Source organism: Nyctibius grandis, chromosome 8, assembly GCF_013368605.1.
Source record: "Nyctibius grandis isolate bNycGra1 chromosome 8, bNycGra1.pri, whole genome shotgun sequence".
Taxonomy (NCBI): Eukaryota; Metazoa; Chordata; class Aves; order Nyctibiiformes; family Nyctibiidae; genus Nyctibius; species Nyctibius grandis.
In genome coordinates this window covers 34,330,522-34,352,140 of record NC_090665.1, presented here as the reverse complement: position 1 = coordinate 34,352,140, position 21,619 = coordinate 34,330,522, and the positions used below count along the sequence as shown (strand labels likewise).

The window sequence follows — 21,619 nt, the reverse complement described above, 5'->3', positions numbered from 1 at the left end:
AATAATTTTTTTTTAATTTAAAAAAGAAAAAAAAGATAGGTTATAATTTGAAAATCATCAATTCTCCACAAGAAAAACAGAGGAAGCACAGAGGAAGCCTGACCCCATAAGAAGGGACGTACAGCGAACGGAGGCCATCCTTAGACAGCACTGTAGTCTACACAAAGAAAAGCTCTTGCCCATAATGCAACATGTGCCACTTAAATAACAAAGACTCTTTTTTTAACCTTGTATTTCACATTTGCTAGACTGGCAGAACCACTTTAACCTAGAAGTCTTTGTGTATAATCTTCATTTCTTGTCTGTCCTCTTTTGTTTTTATCTCACATTTTATGTGTATACAGCTGGTAAATACTGAACCTTAGCCTGAACAGAACTAAAAATCACTGAGAAATCCTCACCGACAAAGAAATCACTGCATTATAGGATTAGTCTGTTGAAAAATGTGGTTTTTTTCAAGCTGCAAAAAATGTAGAAACTGACTGTGTGTAAAGTCAAGGTTAGCTGCTGCATTCATGAAAAAGACAGACCGGTTTGTGTCATCAAAGAAGAGATTATTAGTTTCTCAGTCCCAGAGTGTCATTTCACCAATCTTTGACAACCTCATCAGGTGAGATATCTCAAGTCACTTCACATTTCAAAGAAAAAGCCCTAAATAATTGCCTTACTAAAAGTAATAAGGATTATAAAAACTAGAAAGCTATGATTTTATCAAAACAAACATTAACAACATTTTTGAAAGAAATTCTCGGCGATCTTATGTATTTTAAAGCACCATTTTTCATCTACACATTTAACACCACATTGCACTTTTGCAAGTGTCAAAAATCCCAAGTCAGTCAGCTTTTCTTTCTAAACCTTTGCTTCCTTTATGTTTGGATACAAGTTCAGATCCAACTCCCACGTAACAGTACATGATACTATTTTTTAAATTATGTAGAACACAAATTTATGGCAAACGATGCAGTAGTCGTGAGTATTGCGGTGTTGATTACCTGAACCTCAGCTATCCAAAATTCCTGCTAGCTGAAATAAGGCTGTATGCTGCTGTATCTAACTATCAAGGGAACTTATTTAACGTGATTAACTGAAACCCTGATCCTCTGAATTCATGTTGCCTCTGACATTTGGATTATTAAAGCTATAACTGCTCTGAAAAAGAAAAGGCTAAAATGAGCTAAGAGGCAAAGACTATTCTAACAACTTTGTTATTTCAAAAAGAACACCAGGTGCTTACCCGGGCAAGTAGAAGACAGAGTCCCTCACTTTGAATGGCCTATGGTGTACTCGGACATGATGCTCAAAGGCACAGAAAGGCCTGAGACAAAAGAGTACAAGAGATACAGTAATATGATTACATGGTTGCATAGTTAAGGAATGTGAAAATCTTGATGGTTCAGTTGCAAGTCTGCTGGTCATTTTGTGTATGTAATTATTATTGATTTACTCCTTGATAGAATCTCAGAGAGAGCACAGAAAAAATACTCGAATGAGAAGATCTAGATGTAAATGCAGATTTTAAATGGTGTTTTAACTTGGCATTAATTATTTTAATGGTATTTTTAATTCTGTTTTCTAAGATATAATTTTTTTTCCTCTTGACTTCAAGTTATCACTTACTCTGCTTTAGCAAAATAAAGCGATTGAGTGTGGAATGGGCACTGAAGTCAAAGACTCAATAAAAGAGCAGCCTGCTTTTCTATCTGGCCTTTTAAAACATCCACTATCAGAGGGCTTTGGAGGTTTAAGGGATTAGATACCATGACACATCTGTCAGATTATTATGTAAGAAAACTCTCCTGCTGTTTTCTGGGGATAGAATGTCTGCTGTGGAATATTTAAAAATAGTTTTAAAAACAAAACCACACAAAATAGGCAATATTTCAGTTGCTTCAAAGTGTGTTTTCACGGGAAAAAAAAATGATAACTTATTTTTCCTGACCTAAAAACAAGTTATATTTAGCACTCTGACTGCAGGCTTGTATCTGAATATGGATTAGCAGAATACACATGCTTTTACTGTTCACCACAGAGATTATGCAAAAATATCAGGATTTGTAGGTTGGCCTAACTTACCTATAATTTACAGAGACAGGAATCACCAACAGCATGCAAGGAATAGCAATGAAATATGAAATCATAATTCATGTTACATTTCAGTTATATGACTAAAAGCATTTTAAATGACTGCTGATCTTAGGAAGCTTTTCTGTATATAACAAAAGCCAAAATAATTTTGTGAAAAATACCTAATATCCTCCTACTGCTCACATGCTTTGTTTAGGTAACGCAGTTGCATCTTGTCAGTGGTGTGGCAGCAGTCCACAGTCCACATCCCACTGTTGAGGGCACTGCAGAGCAACAACCAGTCTCCAAATTCACATCCTACATGGCTGGAAACCTGCAGCTTCATTAAAATTATTATGAGAAACCGAAGAATGAAACTATCATCCACCACCAGTTCGATACTACAGATTTACACAATTATTGTAAGTTCTGTATTGGTCAGTTCTGATCTTCAGGTTGTGCAATTCTCATGCCCCTGCTGTGCTCTTTTAGACATCTGACCCTTACAGCAGGGGACCAGATGATGCAGGGCTATTTAGGTGGCAAGAGCTACAAACAAATCACAGAAGCAAACACAGCAAGAGTTGAATTGGAAGTTTCTCCTGTTCCAGTAATTTCTCTCTCTTAGCAGCCAAAATCTACCTTTACCAGAAATTCCATTATCAACTGCACAAAGCATTTTAGACTCTGCTTTGCATAGACAGATAAGCAGAAAATAGTTGTCAATAGATGGAAACTAGAAAGAGGCAGACTAAAAATCAGCAAAGATCTAGAACACCGCTATAGCTTTGGATCACTAATAAATATGGCCAAAATACAGGGGAACAGATGGCAGGGGTTTTTTAAATAAACACATGCATGTATAGATATTAAATTTCTCCCAAACCTGACCTTCACAGGAGGACCGTATGACAATGAAAAGTATTCCCTGCTCAGGGATCAACCCTAACTGTTTTTTTATGCTCACAATATCACAATTTGAATCAACAGGGCTCCAGTCTGGAGCACTAGGCCATTACTCTCAAAGGGTGCAGGCTAAAGCAAGAAACTTCTGTGCAGCTGCAGTGTATATTAGGGCACTTGCTGAGCACCCAAAGCTCTCACCGTAGACACAGTCATTTGCTTACCACTTCAGAAGCATCATCCCACCCACACAGTAGCCCTCATTTTCTTAAAGTTTCTCCTACTTTCAGCGAGTGGGAACCTAAAAGCAGCATGTTCTCAGACACACAAATGCATTTCACCAAAACTTCCCAGAATTTTTGGTCTAGGACTGGTAGTTTCACTGCTTGCATTCCTGCAGACCAGAGCATCATGAGCAAAAGGTTTCTGCTGATAAAAGAACAGAGCAACAACAGTCATGAAAATTACAGTCCTTGCTCTAAATAAGAATGGTTCAATAACAACATTGCAGATTATATTGACCAATATATAACTTGGTAGTAAAGGATAAGCACCTTTTGTTCTCAGGAATTGTACACACTTTGTCTGGAAACCCTGAGTCATAATTTGGCTCTGTGTGTACCACTGGCATTCACACTGAAGTCAGTTTAGTTCACATTGATAAGTTTACGCAATTTAATAGTTAAAATAGCATTCCTGATGGGTTGTGTACATACACAGACAACTACTACAGTGAGTCAAGAGAACAGTCAGTTCAACAATTCAACATTTTTCACAAAAAAATAATTTCTAGGAAATATCTTTTTTTTTTTTTGTCTAGAACTATGTACAAAAATGTAGATTCAGAAATCCATGAGGGTCTCTCGTTTAGATGCCTCTTGTGCAAATGCTCCTTCCTCAGCTGGGTTCCCTAGCCTGGCTGTATAAGCCATGATGAGTCTCATTAATTCAGAAAGAGGAAATACTCTTGTCACATATTGGGAGTCAGCATTAGGAAAGCGAGTTCAGTCTACAAAACTAAGTGATCCATAAGGTTCTTCAGCAGCCTTTCTGAATTCAGCTTTTTAAACTATGCTAAACACCTCTCATTTGGACAGAATCAGTGTACCCCTACTCTGCATAAAACTAGCCAAGATTATTTTGCAAAAGCCCATACTTTTGAAACAGGAATTTCAGAAATGCTCTATTTCAATCTTAGATGTGAAGCATCCAGAGTCCTAAGTCTTGAACACTCTGGCAGTCTCAGAATTATTAGTCTATGCTTCTTTCAAATGCTTACTTAGTCTGAAAATATTTGGAAAAAAGGATGATGTCTTGGCTAGTAGTCAGAAAAACATATTTTTACTGAACAGTCTATTCTTCCAGAATTCTGGATTTAAATATTTTGAGCAAAATTCATATGTGTACACACACGTAGATCTGCAAAAATATACACATTTTGTCTTATTTACATGCAGTCCCTATATTTAGACTTTGGGCAGCTTACATAGACATCTCTTCTAGTTGGAATGAAAAACAGGTTCAAGGCAATGTTTATGCACAGCTGGCAAAGAGATGCGAGAGTGGCTCTTCAGGGGCAGGGTCTGCCTAGCGCACACAGGGTCACTCTCTGTGCATGGAGGTCTCAGATGAAGAGCTCCTTGTTCCAACAGACACACCACAACAAACAAACACAGGCTCAAAGCCTCAGGCACAGCCAAACCTTGCTATATCTTTGCTTAGCTCTCCAGAGCCCATCATACTCTCACTCCCACACCAAGCATCTATTGGAGCTACCCTTTTGTTCTTCACAGGGAACTTTTACAGAATACTGAACTCTGAAATTAACTATTTTTTTATTTTTAAATAGAAGTAAATAGAGGCACATATGTTCAAAAATCCAGGCTATAGAAGAACATAATTTTCTTTCCAGTGACCCACAACACCTAGCACTTCCTGGCTCCAACAAGTCTTTCATGTGAGGTTTCTAACTATTAAAAATATACTATCATTTGCATTGCCTCTGGCCACATTTAGATTCAAACTCACTCTTAATGTACACACATCTCAGGTTTCATTTCTGTTACTGTGCATCATCCACATTCCTAATAAACACGATGGGATGCTAGTTTTGCTACAGCAATGCTTCAGCATCTCCATTTTTCCTGTTTTCCTGCTCCCCGACCCCTTCCGTGGGCCTGAAGATGTCATTCAGCTGACATTTTCTTGGACTCCCTTAAATGAACCCTAGTATAACCCATTTGGACTACAGGATCTTTTCAAGAGTCTTTGCAGAGTTCGGGACTCGCCTGAGGGCATCCATGCTGCTGAGCCGTGCATGGCCACTGGCACAAGATGCACATCCGACCTCTGGCACCACCACTGCCCGAGGGCCCCAGTTCACAGTGTGTCCTCCCAAACACAGGCCTACTGTGTGCAGTCAGTGTTACTGTACTGAAGAAATGTCTATTATTGGGATATCGGAAACAACGGGAAAGTTTACAGCACTTAGTTTCTACTGGCTGAGCAGAAAAACAGCTGCAACAAACTTGGGTCTGTTTTATTTGAACCTCTGGACTACACAGGAAATAAAACAAGGAAAAAGAAGTAAAAGCATTCCTTCTCTCCTGCGGACAAGAGGGAGGAGAAAACACTGCCCTTTTCAGCCTGGCCCAGGACAGACTTTGATGCGCATCTCCCCCTTCCCCCTGCCCGCTGCGGTAAGAGCTACTCTTGTTTCAGCCTACATAGATCCTAGGACAGGATCTAGCACTGCTCTAAATGGGGTCACAAGACCATGCCCCCAACACCCTTACACCGGCTAAGGACCACAAGGTATAGTAATATATAGACAATGTAAACAACCAACTTGCTAATAACCAATCTCGTAATCCAAGTTACGAGAAATTAGACAGGTACGTTTTGGACACTGCAGATAAGTACTTTTCTGAAAACAACCTTGTGCATTGCAAATCCTTTGTTCTTTTATTTGAAGGATCACTTATCTCAAGTTTTGCTTTAAAAAAAAGATTCACAGTTACTAACCTAAGATGGACACAATATTTTAGGAAAGAGACTTCAAGGAATTTCCACATGCTTACTTAAATAAGTATCTTTACATATGTGAGGGCATTTATTAGCTTTGAGGCTAAAAGGATTATTCAGCAGAATGAAACCGAATGTAAAATAAAACAGTGTCTACACACTCAGGATGGTGACAATCATTAATACTAAAAAAATGCACATTTCTAGGCTTACAAGATTTTTTTTTCAAGTCAATCAAAAATATAGCTGATATCATGCCAAAGCATTTAAGAAAACTAAAAATGTTAAGCACATTTTAATGACTTCAGCCAAAGAAAATTCATAAATGCAAAGTCTGCTGTTGAAAAAAGTTTCTAGCAGGAAAAAAAAGCAGCAAAGTTTCAGCAAATGTATAAACATGTATCCTAAATGCAATCATAATGAATGAGGAAACATATTGTACATAAACATCTGAAAGACAAAAATATGGTCCATAAAACATATATCATCAATAGCCATAAACCTAACTAAGAATTGCACCACATCCATCACATTCAGAGGCAGGTAAAATATAGACTCTAAAACAGAGGACAATATGTTCCTGCTGACAATATAAAATGGCCACTTGCCTTAAGCACATACAGCGTGCCTATGTTGCTCTCTTTTGGTCAATGTCAGTACTGACACAAATTTCTCTGTGCAACAATTCCAGCCCTTAAAAAGTATTTATTCAACTCTAATTCCAAAACTGATCTTAACTCCTGATTTTAAATACTTTTTAAAAGCTGATTTTCATCATTATTTCAGCTAAGAAATGCCTAAGGGTGCAAAACGTTAGCTGCTTTTGTCCTAGCTCCTTCATGGATGTCCTTCATGTCCTAGCTTCAGTATGGTAAGTTGTTTTGGTTCTTTCATATGGCAATGGCAGACGTACTTTACCACTCTTGAGGTTAAGCCCAGAACAGCAAAGACCAGCAAACAGTAAAGCATTCACTGAAAATTTCAGTGTAAATACTGTTATTTGTGCATAGTAGCAGAATAAACACGATACAACAATTCAACCAAACTGACCTATTCACTTCATGGTCCAGCTCGTTGAGAGAACCCCATCACTGTTCATACAGAAGAGACCAAGCACAGCATCCTAACACAGCCCTTCCCACTTTGTATACTCTCTTGCATCTCACCCTCAGTGCACCTTCCTACCCTCACAAACCACCTGGTTTAAATTCTTCTTTGCCTGACACCTTCCCAACAGTGATATCTCTGTATCCTTGCTTTCCTCAGCTGTTGCCCTATTTTGTCTCCTCTGTGTTACTGTTTGCATGTACATCTGTTGTGCTATAAAAATGTTTAATAATAATCCCTGTCCTTTCCACCTGGGCTGCACAGAACTGCAGTAATAATGTTTATAATTATAATGTTATACCAATTCCACGTGGTAGTTATACAGGGCCAAGTAACCTTCAGGCTATTTCTCATTCAGGGCAAATAATCTAAATTAAAGAGATTAATCCTTAGGGTACACGTGGGCTTACAAGTACTAAAGGATGGCAAATACTTTTTCTCCATTTATTTTTGTGAATAAATCTAATCAACAAAGGACAATCTTCTTAAAATAAGCACCTAAAATACAGCATTCAAACCTACATGTGTAAAAATAGATGAGAATTATTCCTTATTAACATAGGAGAACGCTTACTGTTCTCTTGGATTTCAGTGGCGCAAAACTTAACACCTCTAAATCCTTTCTATTTTACTGAGATGTATTAATACATTTTTGGCATATAATTTTAGTCACCACAGTTTGAAAGCTTTGTCCTTCTTTTTCTGTGAACAACAAATAAAGAAAAACATAGGTTTTGCATAATCCTACCAAAAAGTAGCTACTGAAAAACTTACTGATATTTAGAAAAACCTCATCTTTTATTAGTTTTCAAAAAGCTGTTTATCCTACATGATCCAGATGTACCCACCTAATCTCTAAATCAATGAAAATCACACCAGGAGATGATAGAGTTAAATCTGACGAGAGTTTCTGAGCATCATTAAAACTTCCCTAAAAATCTGTGAGGGAAACTGTGTAGCTAAATTCTGCATCCATACACAGAACAAGAGTAATAGCAGAAGAATGGTTGTGACTGTGCCATTTGATTAGTATTCCCACTGCATCTGCTGCCTCAGGAGTAACTAGAAGGTGTTATACTTAATGCAGCTAACCTGATGAGTGAAATTTTAAACTAATTATTACATATAAACAGTGAAGAGAGATTAACGGAGACATGCTTCAGTCAAACAATTCTGCCAAAGTCATGAATGGTGAAAACATAAACTCAGTAATTCCTAAACAGCACCACACCTCTGGAGCAGAAATTTAGCTGTTTTAACTAAGGGCGCTATGTGTATCTTTGCAACATACAACAAAATCAAAACAATACTGTATTTCAGGGAAAGTATATCAGATAAGCTGCAATAATGGAAACTTTGATATCAAGAGCACCACGATGAAAACATGATTATATGGAAATCTGAGGTTATAACATTATAGAAGACAAAAGATGATCCCTAGTAACGCAGAGAAAGAGAAATTATCACAGTGCAAAGAACAATTTAAAATAAGATCTAACTATTGCTTATTTGAAGTATTATCTGCGTTAAATAAAATTAACAAAATCATTTACTTATAATTCAAGTTTGAATCGAATATCAAATAAGCACATCTAACAAAAAACTTAAAACTGGCCCCAAATCAGTAGATGTGAAGAGTTATGGGACGACCCCAAGAACCCGCCTGCTGCAGGGCTTCTTGGCCCCCTCCTCCTGCAAGCGGTTTCAGAACTCTGCCCACAAGGATGCAGCTGCAGGACCACATCTTGGGCAGCAAAACGTACAGAGGAAACATTCGACTCAACCCTAGTATCAGATCGCTACTACTTCAGAGTACCTCTGGGCAAAAAACAAGGAAATACATGGGCTCAGTTCAAGGACAGACCTTGTGGATCACAGCTGAAGTGTTTGGTATCTACACTCACTGCTTATACACTGTCACTGCGTACTCTTGCAGTTTGCTATACAACCACAATTCTTTGTTCCTCACTTGAATACTGCCTGCCAGCACCTTGACAGGGTTTGTACAATCACTTTGCGTCAGGCAGAAGACAGTACTACTCTAAAGGAAAAGTATATGAATTCCCACAAACTAATTGCAGAACAAACATTTTTAGCTTTCTGCTGTCCTCAGATACAGACTTGTCACTTGTGAGATCAACTACAATACAAGCAAGGACATTTTAAAACTGCATTGCAATGTGTAAGAGCTCAATCTTTCAAACACTTGACACAAGTTTAGGTTTAATGCTTGCTAGCATGGGAAGAGTCACAGTGACATCTACGCCTGAGTTTGGGAAATCACTTGTTCCATGGAATACCACCCACCGCTGCATCTCTCTGGAAACCAGCCCCGACAGACTGCAAGGCAATTTTCAATTTTCCACTCAACACTATTAATTGTCTCTTGATCCCCTGGAAGGACCACCCCGTACAGCTCAGCATCCCAACCCTCTTCCGTTTCTGCGACCCTGCAAGCCAGCTCTAGAGACCAGGAGAGAAACTGCTGCAGCTGGGAGACGGAGCGGAAGGGAAAATTAAGGCTGAGTTCACTCTTCCAGGTTGGAGCTCTCTGCCGCTGGCAGGATGCAGCCTGTTACATCCATGACCCTTCACAGTTCAGACAGGCTAATACACTGTCGCTGATCTGAACTACACCTTAACTGAAACCATTTCAGTTACAGTTGAGCCCAAAGGTGAACAGAAGGCAAAAATTCGCTGGTTACGGCCCCTCAACACAGCTGATATATCCGAGAGCAACTTTCTACCACTGTGGTTTTATGAAGGGTCACACAGATTATTTAGCTTTTTAATTTACAGCTTACAGAATAAATGCAAGGGTAAATACTAAATCCCAATAACCTACAGTAAGTGGGGGAAAAATATCCTGAAACACTGTGCTTTAAAAATTCAATTTTAAAAAAATAAATAAATTGCCAATCACTGGTTTTGTAATTACTTTAACTTTGATCTTTAAAATCTGCAAGTTGACTTATATCCTATTGCTACAGAAATCAAATAATTTTTACAGTTGATAAACACTCAAGTTTACTAGTTAATTAATCCTTTTTGGATTTTTTTTTCCTCTTCCAATTTTAATGGAGAAAAAGTTTAAGCTTTTAATAGAAAATGGAGCAGCATTATATAATTCTTTTACCTGATGTTAATTGCAATTACTGGTTTAAACTAGAGCACTCCTTTAAGGGAAGCTTGAGGAGAGTTTGGGTTTTTCTTCCTTAACTAGAGCAGTAATTAGAAAATACTTGGCTTTTCTATACCTCTGATAATCTGCCTTTTTCTCTTCCAAACAACTGCAAGCTTCCTGTATCGCTAAAATTACATGAATTATGTTTGCAAGTTAATCCCCAAATTATCTGTGACATATTTAGTTCATACAAGTTACACCTTAGTGACATTTCAGACTCCCGAGTAACACTAATATTTTATGTTGCATTATAAAAAGATACTAAAAATGTAATTTTCATGTGATACCACACAACTCAAATATGTAGGAAAAATGAACTGCTTTTAAAAATGAATAAACTTAAAGATGTCACCTTTGATTTGTATTTTTGTATGTGATAATTATAGGCTTGATCCCAAAAGTATTTTTCACTAAGTGCCATTCACCATACTTCGAAAAGAAGCCCTCATATTAGCAACTACTCAGCCTGAGAAATATTACAAACCAGCGGAGCCTGACTGAACTTGACTCAAAGCATATGGTTTTCCAGAAACCATCATGACAGTTTCCTCACAACCTGCCAGCCTAATACCGATAGCTTAAACCCATTCACTCCCGCTGCCCAGGCCCGTCTCCTCAGCAGCCTGACTACCCACAGCTCTCACGGCCCCCCAGAGCTCCCAGGAAGGGACAGCGGGGCAGCTGCAGAGCAGGGCTGGACTTGCATTTGGTTACCTGTGAGGGCAGAGACACCAACCCTGAAGGGCTTGGTGCATGCCTAGTTGTCTCATAGTTCCTGTAGATGAATGCTTCTCAAACTACTGTCTGACAATATCTGATTGCACAAGTGCTGCTGGCCCTTATATTCCACCTGCTAAAATAACATAAGATTTTTTTTAAAAATATATAGATACGTAGTTGATATTAATTTGTAGAAAACTACTGTTATCTCAAAAACTGCTCCTCAGTTAAGTAGGGGTAGGGTCATTTGCATAATTTAATTAAAAGGAAAGAGTGACCACAGGAATTACAGCTTCCGGAAGAAATTTTTCTCAGTAACCAATAAATACCAGTACAAATAGGCTGGGGTAATTGTTTCTAGACTGTGCTCTCACTTGACCTTGGCAACAAGAAAAAGTTAAGTTAGGAAAAATCTCCCTCCCTTCCTCAGCAATTTTGCAGAAAACAGTAATAATAATAATAATAATAGTTAAGAAAAATCATCATCAGTAGTGCTGAAGTAATTCCTTTATTGCCATGGCACCACAAAACCTTAGTCCTTTATGCTAAAGGGCTTGAGGTTGGAAATTGATTATTTCGCTGGTGTTTTGAACAAGCATATCCAGCAGGCTGAGAGAGCCCTCCCTTCTCAGAAAGGAGAATTATTTTTTATGAGCTTGCCCGTGCAGACTTAGAGAACCACAATACAACCAAAGCCCAGCATTAGAGGCACGGGAGGAAGGGGACTTCCTGCAGATGACAAACTCTCCCTGACGCAGGCCCTGCCATCGGCACCTTCGCTACTGGAAATGCTGGCCACTGCACGCAGTGTAACTGGTGACACTACTGACATTGCTGAGGACCACAGGCGAGACAGACACGGTGTGGGCGGCACGACAGCGCTCTCTGCAGCACGTTGGTGCTTTGTCATATGGCTCAGTTGCTTTTAGATTTCCACATACAGTTCCCAGAGCTAAAAATAATCTGGCCATTCACTAGTCTAAAACCAACACAACCAACCTGTGAAACCATTTCTCTCCACAGAAAAGCAAAACTTGGTATGAAACTTTATAGGATACAGACACAAGAAGGGAGCATTGCTAAACTCCAATTACTACACTATATTGCAGAGTGATGGTTCACCAGCAGATGTGCAATGAAAGCAAAGTTGCTTCTGAAAGATACGTTTTCTTTAAAAAGAGTAAAGCACAATGGCACAACACAGTAAAGTACAATTTATTGTTCATTAAATAATTACAGTACAGTGCTATACTTCCTGCTGAGACTCTGCAAGCTGAACTGCAACTCAGGTGAGATAAAAATTCCTAGATAACAAAAATGCTGACATGACAAGATGCATATTAGTGTTACTGGATGTTGCTATCATTGTTCATACAAAAAAAGATTCTTCCTAGAATTGTAGAAGAGGTTACACCGCAGCTAACTAAAACAAAAGTGTATACCAATTTTATTTACTTGACTGTAATAGCCAGTAAAACTGTCCCCACCATGTTGTTGCAATCTGTACAGGAAAAAAAAATTACTGTGAAATAGATCCCATCATTCCAAAAGTTCATCTGAGAGCCAAGCTTCTTCCAAACACAGGTGTTTCTCGAGTAAGAGCAGCCATCCAATTACTTCAGCTTTCTAATCCTAAGTAGGTTTTCTCTTATCGCTAATCATACATGTATTTGTGTACTCGAAAGAAGACATATAACAGGCAAAGATGTTACAAAGTATATTAACTGGATACTGTTTGGGCAAATCAAACATTTTCTATAAAAATATTTGTATTCAAACACAGCTGAGAACATACACTGGGATAGTTTGAACACTGATTCACATTAGATGATCATTCATATTGCTATTAAAGCTTTTTCCTCAAACCCAGATTTGTTTAGATTTGGAAGCAATAAGATGTACAATGCTTACTGTTTCCTCCACCTGAGCACGCTGGGGGCGGGGGGAAGGAAGGGAAGAAAAGCCCCAAACTTCCACAGTTCAGAAAGAACGGTCTGCGCTAGCAGTGCCTTCCTCTACCACAGCGAACAGCCACGCTACTCCGACAGCTCTAACGACGTGCGCAAGGAAGGTACCAGCAGCTTATAAACTGGTAAGTGTAAAACTACTGCACCATACGCTGCTTTTCAAAAAAAAACTCTTGCTACCTATGTTCCCATTATTCACCAGTTGTGACCAGTACTGTCATACTCAGTGGCACACCTGCAGAGCAAAGCATTTAGTTTCTCAGCGTGTCAAAAGGCATATCGTGGCTGAAGGAAGTTAGGGAGCCGTCTCTGGTTCACACCCTGTGTTTCAAAAAAAAAAAAAAAAACCAGCAGATGTGGTGACAGGAGAGGCACACACACTGAAACCACTACATGCAAAAATAAAGATATGCACAAACTCTATGCTTGGCATGCAACATGGTGAAGTTTAGTGCACCCTGAGTATAACCCAACCACACAGCTGTAGCCAATCATGCCAATTAATCTGCCAAACCATCCCACAAATTAAGTGAATTAAAGATTGGAAAGATGCTGTCAGGTCCAGCTTACCAATGCTGGTAGAAATTATTTTAGCTGACAGAAGAACTTACTTTTCACTATGCCAATAAGCTTCCTCAATTGCTTCTGGTTGCATAATGTATTAAACACTAAAGCAACCAACAATGTGACTAAACTTAAACCATCCTGTAGCATATTTGTCTAGTATTATGTCATTTTGATGCAGCTACTTTATTCATTCTCCGAATCAGAACGAAAGAAATCAGATGGCTTGAATCCTACACAGCTGTGAAAAAAAGCTCCCTCCCACGACAGCACACACCCTGCACAGGGAGGGAAGAGGCTGGGTGCCCGATGACGTTACTCAGCAGAATGCCTGCAATCACCTCATAGGGCTGCACAGGAAAGGGTAGCTGGGCTGGAACAAAGTCCAGCTCTTCTAGTCCAGGACTAGAGGACATAGCCTCAAGCTGCACCAGCAGAGGTTCAGGTTAGACATTAGGAAAAATTTCTTCACAGAAAGGGTCATTAGGCATTGGAATGGGCTACCCAGGGAGGTGGTGAAGTCACCATCCCTGGAGGTGTTTAAGAGAAGACTAGATGTGGCACTTAGTGCCATGGTCTAGTTGACACAGTGGCATTAGGTCAAAGGTTGGACTCGATGATCCCAGAGGTCTCTTCCAACCTAGTTGATTCTGTGATTCCAAGTCCGACATATCTCTGAGATTGCTGACTATTTACCAGTGTGGTCAGTTACTAAACATATGTCTACACTGCACAATACCCCCTAATTCGTTAGGTACCGGAGAAAGTACAGATGTCTGCATAGGACAATTTACCCTATTTCTCGTTAGCAATGATTAGTTGTTTGACTAATTTACTGCCTTTGTAAGGGATATTGCGTATCAGTTATTTTCCAAACACTTGTACTAACGAAAGCTGCAGCTGTACGTGGCGCACAAGTCTCTGGCAGAGCAAGCAATGCCAGAGCTGCAAGGAGGAGACTTCAGCAAGAGCTCAGACCATTCAGCACTCAGCAGAGGTGCCTACATGCATGGAATACTTGGGGCACAGGTGCACACTCCTGGAAACACACACCGAGTGCTCACCTCTGTCTGCTCTTGTGCCAGATGCACTATTGCTGAGTATTGCTGAGTCCACTTGAGTGTCACTCAGAGCTGTATTTCTCTTTGCAAAGTACATTAATCCCATTCTTCCTGTACAATGACAACCAGAGTGCTTCTGGTACCTGAGTGAGATCAAGAAATCTGTGCACTACATAGAAGTTTGCAATACAGGTACTGTATGACATTTTTTTAATCTTGAAATGGAAAGCTTCTATTTAGAAAACAGGGTCCTCTATGTCCTCCTGAGAAGCTTCTAAGACAGACAGTGGATTATGGGGAATTGTGGCAGGAACAACTGAGTGGATATAATGCTATAGATGGTTAGATGACACCATGCCACTCAGTTAAAAATCATACATAGCATTAAATAAACAGCTTTTTGTTCTGCTGTGACAGAGCAAATCATTTCCACAAAGATGGGCACAAGGAAAACCTTTAATGTGAAACCTACTCCAGGATAATGCATTTTCTCACCAGATGTCTTGATATTTCATAGCCTTTTTGGGCTCCGCTCTACCTCATGACTGCCACCCTCAGCCTTCAAAGCCAGTGCTCTGCAGCAAGTGAACTGCCTATGCTGCCAAGCCCCGCTGCAGCGGAACGCCGCGTGACGACGCTCAGCAAAACCGCGTGGCAGTAGCTGTGAGCAGTGGCTTGATGAGGGCGCAGCAGGAAAGGCAGGTATGGGTCACTCCCCTACGCTCTTCTACCCTTTGCGATGCGGCTGATAACTCCTGACAGGGGCAGGCACCGAGGGTGACCGACTGCTGTGCAGCCACCTGAGCCAGCATGGCATACCGAGCAGATTCTGTCAGCCACCGTTTCAGCCAGGTACAGGCTCTACTTGGCTCTGTGGCACTAAGAGCAGGGAGGCCTGTTCGGAGTGCATTTCGGGGCCATATACAGCAGTTTTAACTGTATTATACTATAGTATGAGTAACAACATCCATGGTGAAAGGAGGGCAGTTCTAAGCCCAGTATTAAGAGTTCTCCTTACTAAGTAAATGTTGCCTTTTGTTTTAAAATGAGAAATGAGGATACATTTAAAAAAAAAACCACCAAAAATGTATCTGTCTTGCTCCCCCACAAGCAGAATCTTCTCCTGTTCTATATATGTAAATGGTAAAATTATCCCTGATTTCCTTAAGGGTCCTAAAGTGCTACAGGTATTTACACACCAACGGACTCTTCTACATTAACAACCAATTTCAACCACATAGGGAACTGCACAGAGGTGGCCTGCAGGGAACAAAGAACACAGATGCAGAATAACAAATAATGCATAGGAATTTTACCACATACAGAAAAAATTACAAATGTTTTTAGAAAATGCTGCAGTGAAAGATTTTCCAATAAGTATGCCATTTAACAGCAAATTATTTTCTCCTGCAAATGGGAATAAACGCAACAGCTTCGAGTTAACTGTTTTAACACTGCACACAAAGCTAACTTGTGAATATTCACATTTGCTAACACCTAAATTAGATGTTGTAACTGTCAATGCAATTCAGACTTTTCACTTGAATAGACACGAAAAGTAAAAAACTGTAAACTTATAATTTTATTTTTAAATGTGAATTTGTTTTAGAACTCCTAGCCCAGCTAAGGAACCACTCAGAGGTAGTTTTAAAAGCTGATGAATTTGTTTACTTTCCTGTACAGACAATCAACAATTACAGACTAATTCTCCCACAACAAGGACAAGACATTCCTTTCTAGACAGGACATTAACTCAAGGCCAAGGTCTACCAAATGGGTATCTTTATGAGGTATTTTAAGTAATGTTTCCTTTAACAGTACTTCAGCAAAGCAATGCTTTTGAAAAAGTATTTTCCTTGCTCTTCAGACTTTGTATTTGGACTCCCAAGCTTGTTACCAAGACCCTGAAAAGCACTTTCCTTTAGCAGAAAACTCCATGTCCTCCAGCACAGAACAGGTCCGGCCACATTGAGAACACGGTGAGGTACAGATTTACACAGGTAAGGTACAGATTCGGACCCGCAGCATCCCGCTGTGGAGAGCAGCACCCTTCCTGGTCAGCCCCAACGAACATACCTGCAGACTTCAGCAGGCATTTTTCTCCAGTAGAGACTAGAAGAGCAGATGCCATCAGGCCATGCTCTCACAGGATAAGAGCTGTTTCACACCACAAATAAAGCATGAAGTCTTTGTAAGGCTCCATGACCGTCCTTTCCGAGCCCACCCCCACAGCTGCTCACCCTGCCCTCCCACTAGCGCAGCAGAACTGGGGCACGAAGCAGCACACCCGCATCCACACTGGATGGTCACTCCAGAGCAGGCTCCTTCTGAACACCCCACTCAACACACGAGCTTGCCGTAAATTGCACCATTACCAGCGTGAGTTCATTTCAGGAAAGCAGACACGGGGACAGGCATTTTTTACAGCGATTAGGGTTACCCGCAGCCCTGCGCCTTGCGTTTTCGCGCTACCCACGGAGCTGCGGTAAGAACCCGCCACCCCAGCGCAGGGACCGCGCGGCCCCGCAGCCTGGCCGCCCCTCCGCAGCTGCCCCTTACCTGCGGCTGCCTCCTCGCGGGCCTCCCTCGGAGGCGCCTCCCGCAGCAGCAGCAGCCAGCCGGGGCGGGCGGCGGCCCGGGGACGGAGGGCAGCGCCCGAGCGCGGCTGCCGAGCGCCGCTCCCGGCACCGGGCGGCAGGGAGGCCAGGAGGCGCCGGGCTGGCGGGACGCCACCGCCCGCGCTTCCACTCTGCTCTAAACGGAACAATTATAGTAACAACGTAACGGAAAATAAAACTCTCCATCGAAGGGCAGCACTTCTGAGGGAACGCCCGTAGGGTTCCACAGTCAGGGACTGCCAGAGCCCCGCGCGGGAACCTCTTCCCTCACTCCCAGCCCCGCCAGGAAACCGACCTCGCGCCTCGGCGGCACGAGCGCGGCGCTTCCCGCCGGCGCGGGGCGGGGGCGGAGCCGGGCGGGACCCGCCGCCCCAGGTGCGCTCACGCTGCCGCCGCGCTGCCCCCGGGACCCCCCCGGGCTTTTATTAGCCTGAAAATACACAGCTCCGACGTTAAAGCTGCTGCGTGTCTTGTTTCTGTTCTAGAGGGATTGTTTCTAAGACTATCATACAGCGTTACAAAACGCATTACCTTACTTCATGCGTGTCTTAAATGGGTAAAGATCAACCTACGGTCAAAAACCTGTGTGCTTTTCCTTCTAATGACAACTCTCAGACAACCTGGAAATACACTTGAGATCCTTTTGTACCATGAAAGGCATTTTTGATTAATCAGTTGCTGCCCGAGTGAAGGTTTGATGGTGGGGCTAAGACGAGGGGGCAGGAGATCTGCTGGTCAGCAGGCTGAAGGATCTGCCACAGGGGTGCTTGCAAGAGCCCAAGGTCAGGACTAATTACTATTTAAAGGCTCATTTACTAGGACCACTTATCTGATCACAAAGAAAATGATGCTGTTTTGCAGAAGGAGTAAATGTTTCCACCTACAGCACTATCTGGAGTCCCGCTGTAGGTGCAGCCCATCATCCACCCGCAGACCACACGCACTCGTTCCGAGGAGCTGGCAGGGAAGTGCAGCATCACATTTATTGAAAGTATTGATTCACACATTGTTAGGATCACAGTACCACTTCAGGAAAGGTTATCAGAAACATATTAAGTAACGTCAGATGTAAACCAACCACCTGGTCCACTTTTTTACATGCTGAATTTATTTTTTTTTCTAGCTCTGCCCATAGCAGATAGGTATGGTTAGTAGCCCTCATTCTGCTGGCAGAGTATTCTATACAGATTGACCTGTCTCAGCACTGGCTTCTGAGAACAGAGATCATAACATAGTTTAAAAGAAGAAAAAAAGGGAAAAAAAAAAAAAAAAAGGCATGTGAACCTACTATCCTAAAGCTCTGTTTGAGTCTGGCAAGCTAAGCTGGAAGCTGGTTTTATCCTTACAGCCAAAAGCAGAATACGATGGAAGCCTCCCCCAAGAAGAGAGAAGTTACAGCTTTTATTAGGTCTTACAGATAACCTTAGTAGGCTTTATCAGTGGTCACTGTATGGACCAAAAGAGATATAAAATTAATGTGAACGTACTATATTACTAAACTAGTATTACCACAAAAATGAAAAAGGCTTTTCCAGACCAGAAGACTGCTTGTATGTGGCTAATCTCAAAAGGTGTTTTTAATTGTTTACAAAGTCTCATTACCATATATCCTTCAGTTCTAGAGCTGAGGCACTACAGCACAGGCATCAAAAATCTCACCCAAATTCCCAGTTTTACATATGCTATGACTAAAATTAAAAAAAAAATTCCAGACAACTTCAGTCTCAAATCTCTTAAGTCTCTTAAATTTGTCTTAAATCCCTGGATATCAAAAACTTCTAACATACTTGCTCCTGAGTATAACTAGCCCCCAAATTATTTTTTAAGTATACCTGAAATATATTGATAATTTACAAACACGTTTTAGGGTTACATGATTGGTAAGTAAACAAGTCTTTAGTAAATAGTAACTACTCTGTTCTTTACTCAGTTAAAAAACTTAATTCATTTTTAAATCTAGATTAATTGATTTTTTTAATAATTATTTCTATAATGAGTAAGGCTCATATGGCACAATGCTGAGTGGGATGAATGGATGTATGTAGCAAAACCTGAATCATGTTTTCAGGTTACTAGTCCTGTTAATAGTAGGTTCCTGCTCTGGCTCATTTTCTTTTTGTGCCCTTCAGCCAGGACCAGGAAGCTGAACCTGAATGAGAGCTTTCTAATGAATTAGATTTCCAACATTTAAAGGCGTCAGCAATCTAGAAATACTGCCCATTGCAAGGATACATTCTACAGTAGGTACTGGATTGTATGCTAAAAACTACAACAAACCAATTAGTTTAAGGTTGAAATAATACATTACAGCTGCAATATTTCCTAAAAACATCTGCTTTACCACTTGTGCAGTAAAACAGAAAAACTGTGCACTATGCATGCTTGTGCGAGTTGGAGATGACTGCTTGCTCCCAAAGGAAACCTAAAGGTACAGGACATAGGTAATGTGAATGAAAATCTGGTAACAAACATTGGCTTCCATTTTATTACAAGAATCCAATTAGAAGCTGAATGCCTAACCTGGTATTTTTACTGTTTGTGTGCTAGATGCCTTCACTGGCTAAAAGATACTATACCGTGTCCTGTAAGAAAAATAGCAGCATTAAATAGATCTTGTAATTTCAGAGGAGAAACACAAAGATGTCTGCTTTAGGTTTGTTTTACAGAGTTTGGGGGATTATTTTAAACATGTCCAAGAAATTATCAGATTATTTGCGATGACTGTTGCAGTTTTACTGTTCTACTACAGTTTTTTAATCATCATCTTTGTTAAAGGATCAATTACATTTGAGACAATAAATAGTATACTTTACAATAAATAATATTCAAGTCAAAGTATTGTACTTACAAAATAACACTGTAATAGGATTTTCAAGATCAATTCCATTTTATATATTCTGCAGCAAAAATAACATTTCTAGTAGGAAGGAATTACTTATAAACCTAGAAGATCTACACATTCACATGTGTGTGTAAACAACTTAACAATGTTTATTATGTTTCCAGAAAAGCTATGCTTTTACAGTAAATTTTCAGCTAAATGTTATCATAATAAGGTATTAAATATATAACAGTGCTTATATTTAGCTCCATCACAAATTTTAATTTGAAAAAAAAAAATGGAGTGCTATTATTTACAAAGAACAGCAACTTTTATTTTGCTTCACAAATGACTGTATCTGTGTGTGAACAAAACGTTAGGGCGAGGCATTCCAGACGACCTGCAGCTAAGGCTGGACGAAGATGATTTCATGATGAACAGTGAAGGTCCTGGTAATAAATACCTAGACAAGATATGAAAAATATAGCAGAGTTTACAGGCAAAATGCCATTCGAGAACAAAATAATTAGTTGTTCATGCACCATACCTTAAAATCCTTGTATGCAAGAAATTATGTACAATAAATACTATTTATAAAACATACGGGGCGTTAGGCACTAGGTAACTCAGGAAACGGATCTAAACTCAGAGAAACTCCTAGCAAAATTTCAAAACTTTCTATGAGGATCAAATGTCTTTCCACTCCTTTATGTTTAAAGCAAGCGGATAAATAAAACAATGGCATCCTGTGTAACACTACTACCAAAAATTAATACTTCACCCATTGTTCTCTGTTATTATAGTACTACTCATTCAATTTAAACTGGATAAAAAGTGCAACTGATGTTAATCAGCTTATAAAAAGTTAAGTTGTAAAAAAAGTTGATTAGAGAAAAACCAGAAAATTTTAGCTTTCGTTTCCAGCTCTAATTCTCTAAAAATAGACATACGATCGTCACGACTCTATTAAAGCAAGAAACAATGATGCTGCAACCTAGTAAATCTCATCAGTGACTATTCACCTTTTAAATTCAGGCAACTATATAGCCTGTATTTCACGTAATACTACAAACAATAATTTATCACATGCCTAATATTTAAGAATAAATATTTTCATGTTATCATTTCTTAATAGTTAATTGCAGAAGTCATTAGATGAGCACAGTAAGTGTGCAAAAAATAACATGCACTCTAAATCAGAATTTCATAATGAATTATGTCGATGTTAGGATGGATTAACACAACACATTGTAGAAACTATTGCTTAAAAATTGTTGCATCATTCTAGTGAATCATATTGATTAATGATGAATAAGTTAAAAGACTGATCCTACTAATCACATGAATAGAAACAGCATCACACTGTCAATGGGGGACAATCTACATAAGAATGTGTAAGCATTTGGTTTGTTTAAGCTTTGAGAAAAGCTGTTATTATAAAAATATTATCACCAATATATTTTTTAGACAGTTTACAAAAAAATAAAGTCTGATTTGGTATGGGTTGGTGGTGAGCTTGACAGTTCACTGTGTCACCACACTGAGTCCTACCTTTGCTTGACGGTACAGTAAAAAACTCTAAT

At 39.9% G+C, this 21,619-nt stretch overlaps 1 protein-coding gene across 5 annotated transcripts in view; it reads right to left on the bottom strand.

The window, feature by feature from the left end:
- Positions 1-18,180: 18,180 nt before the first annotated feature.
- The window catches only part of TTLL7 (tubulin tyrosine ligase like 7), a 74,582-nt gene continuing 71,143 nt past the window's right edge, over positions 18,181-21,619 (bottom strand). For 3 of the 5 annotated variants that reach the window (XM_068406676.1, XM_068406675.1, XM_068406677.1), the window contains one exon: positions 18,181-20,499. In XM_068406676.1, the coding sequence (XP_068262777.1) occupies positions 20,379-20,499 (121 nt within the window). In that variant the 3' untranslated portion in view covers positions 18,181-20,378. The remainder of the gene's footprint in view (positions 20,500-21,619) is intronic. The other 2 variants (XM_068406678.1, XR_011048665.1) reach the window with 2 other exon arrangements.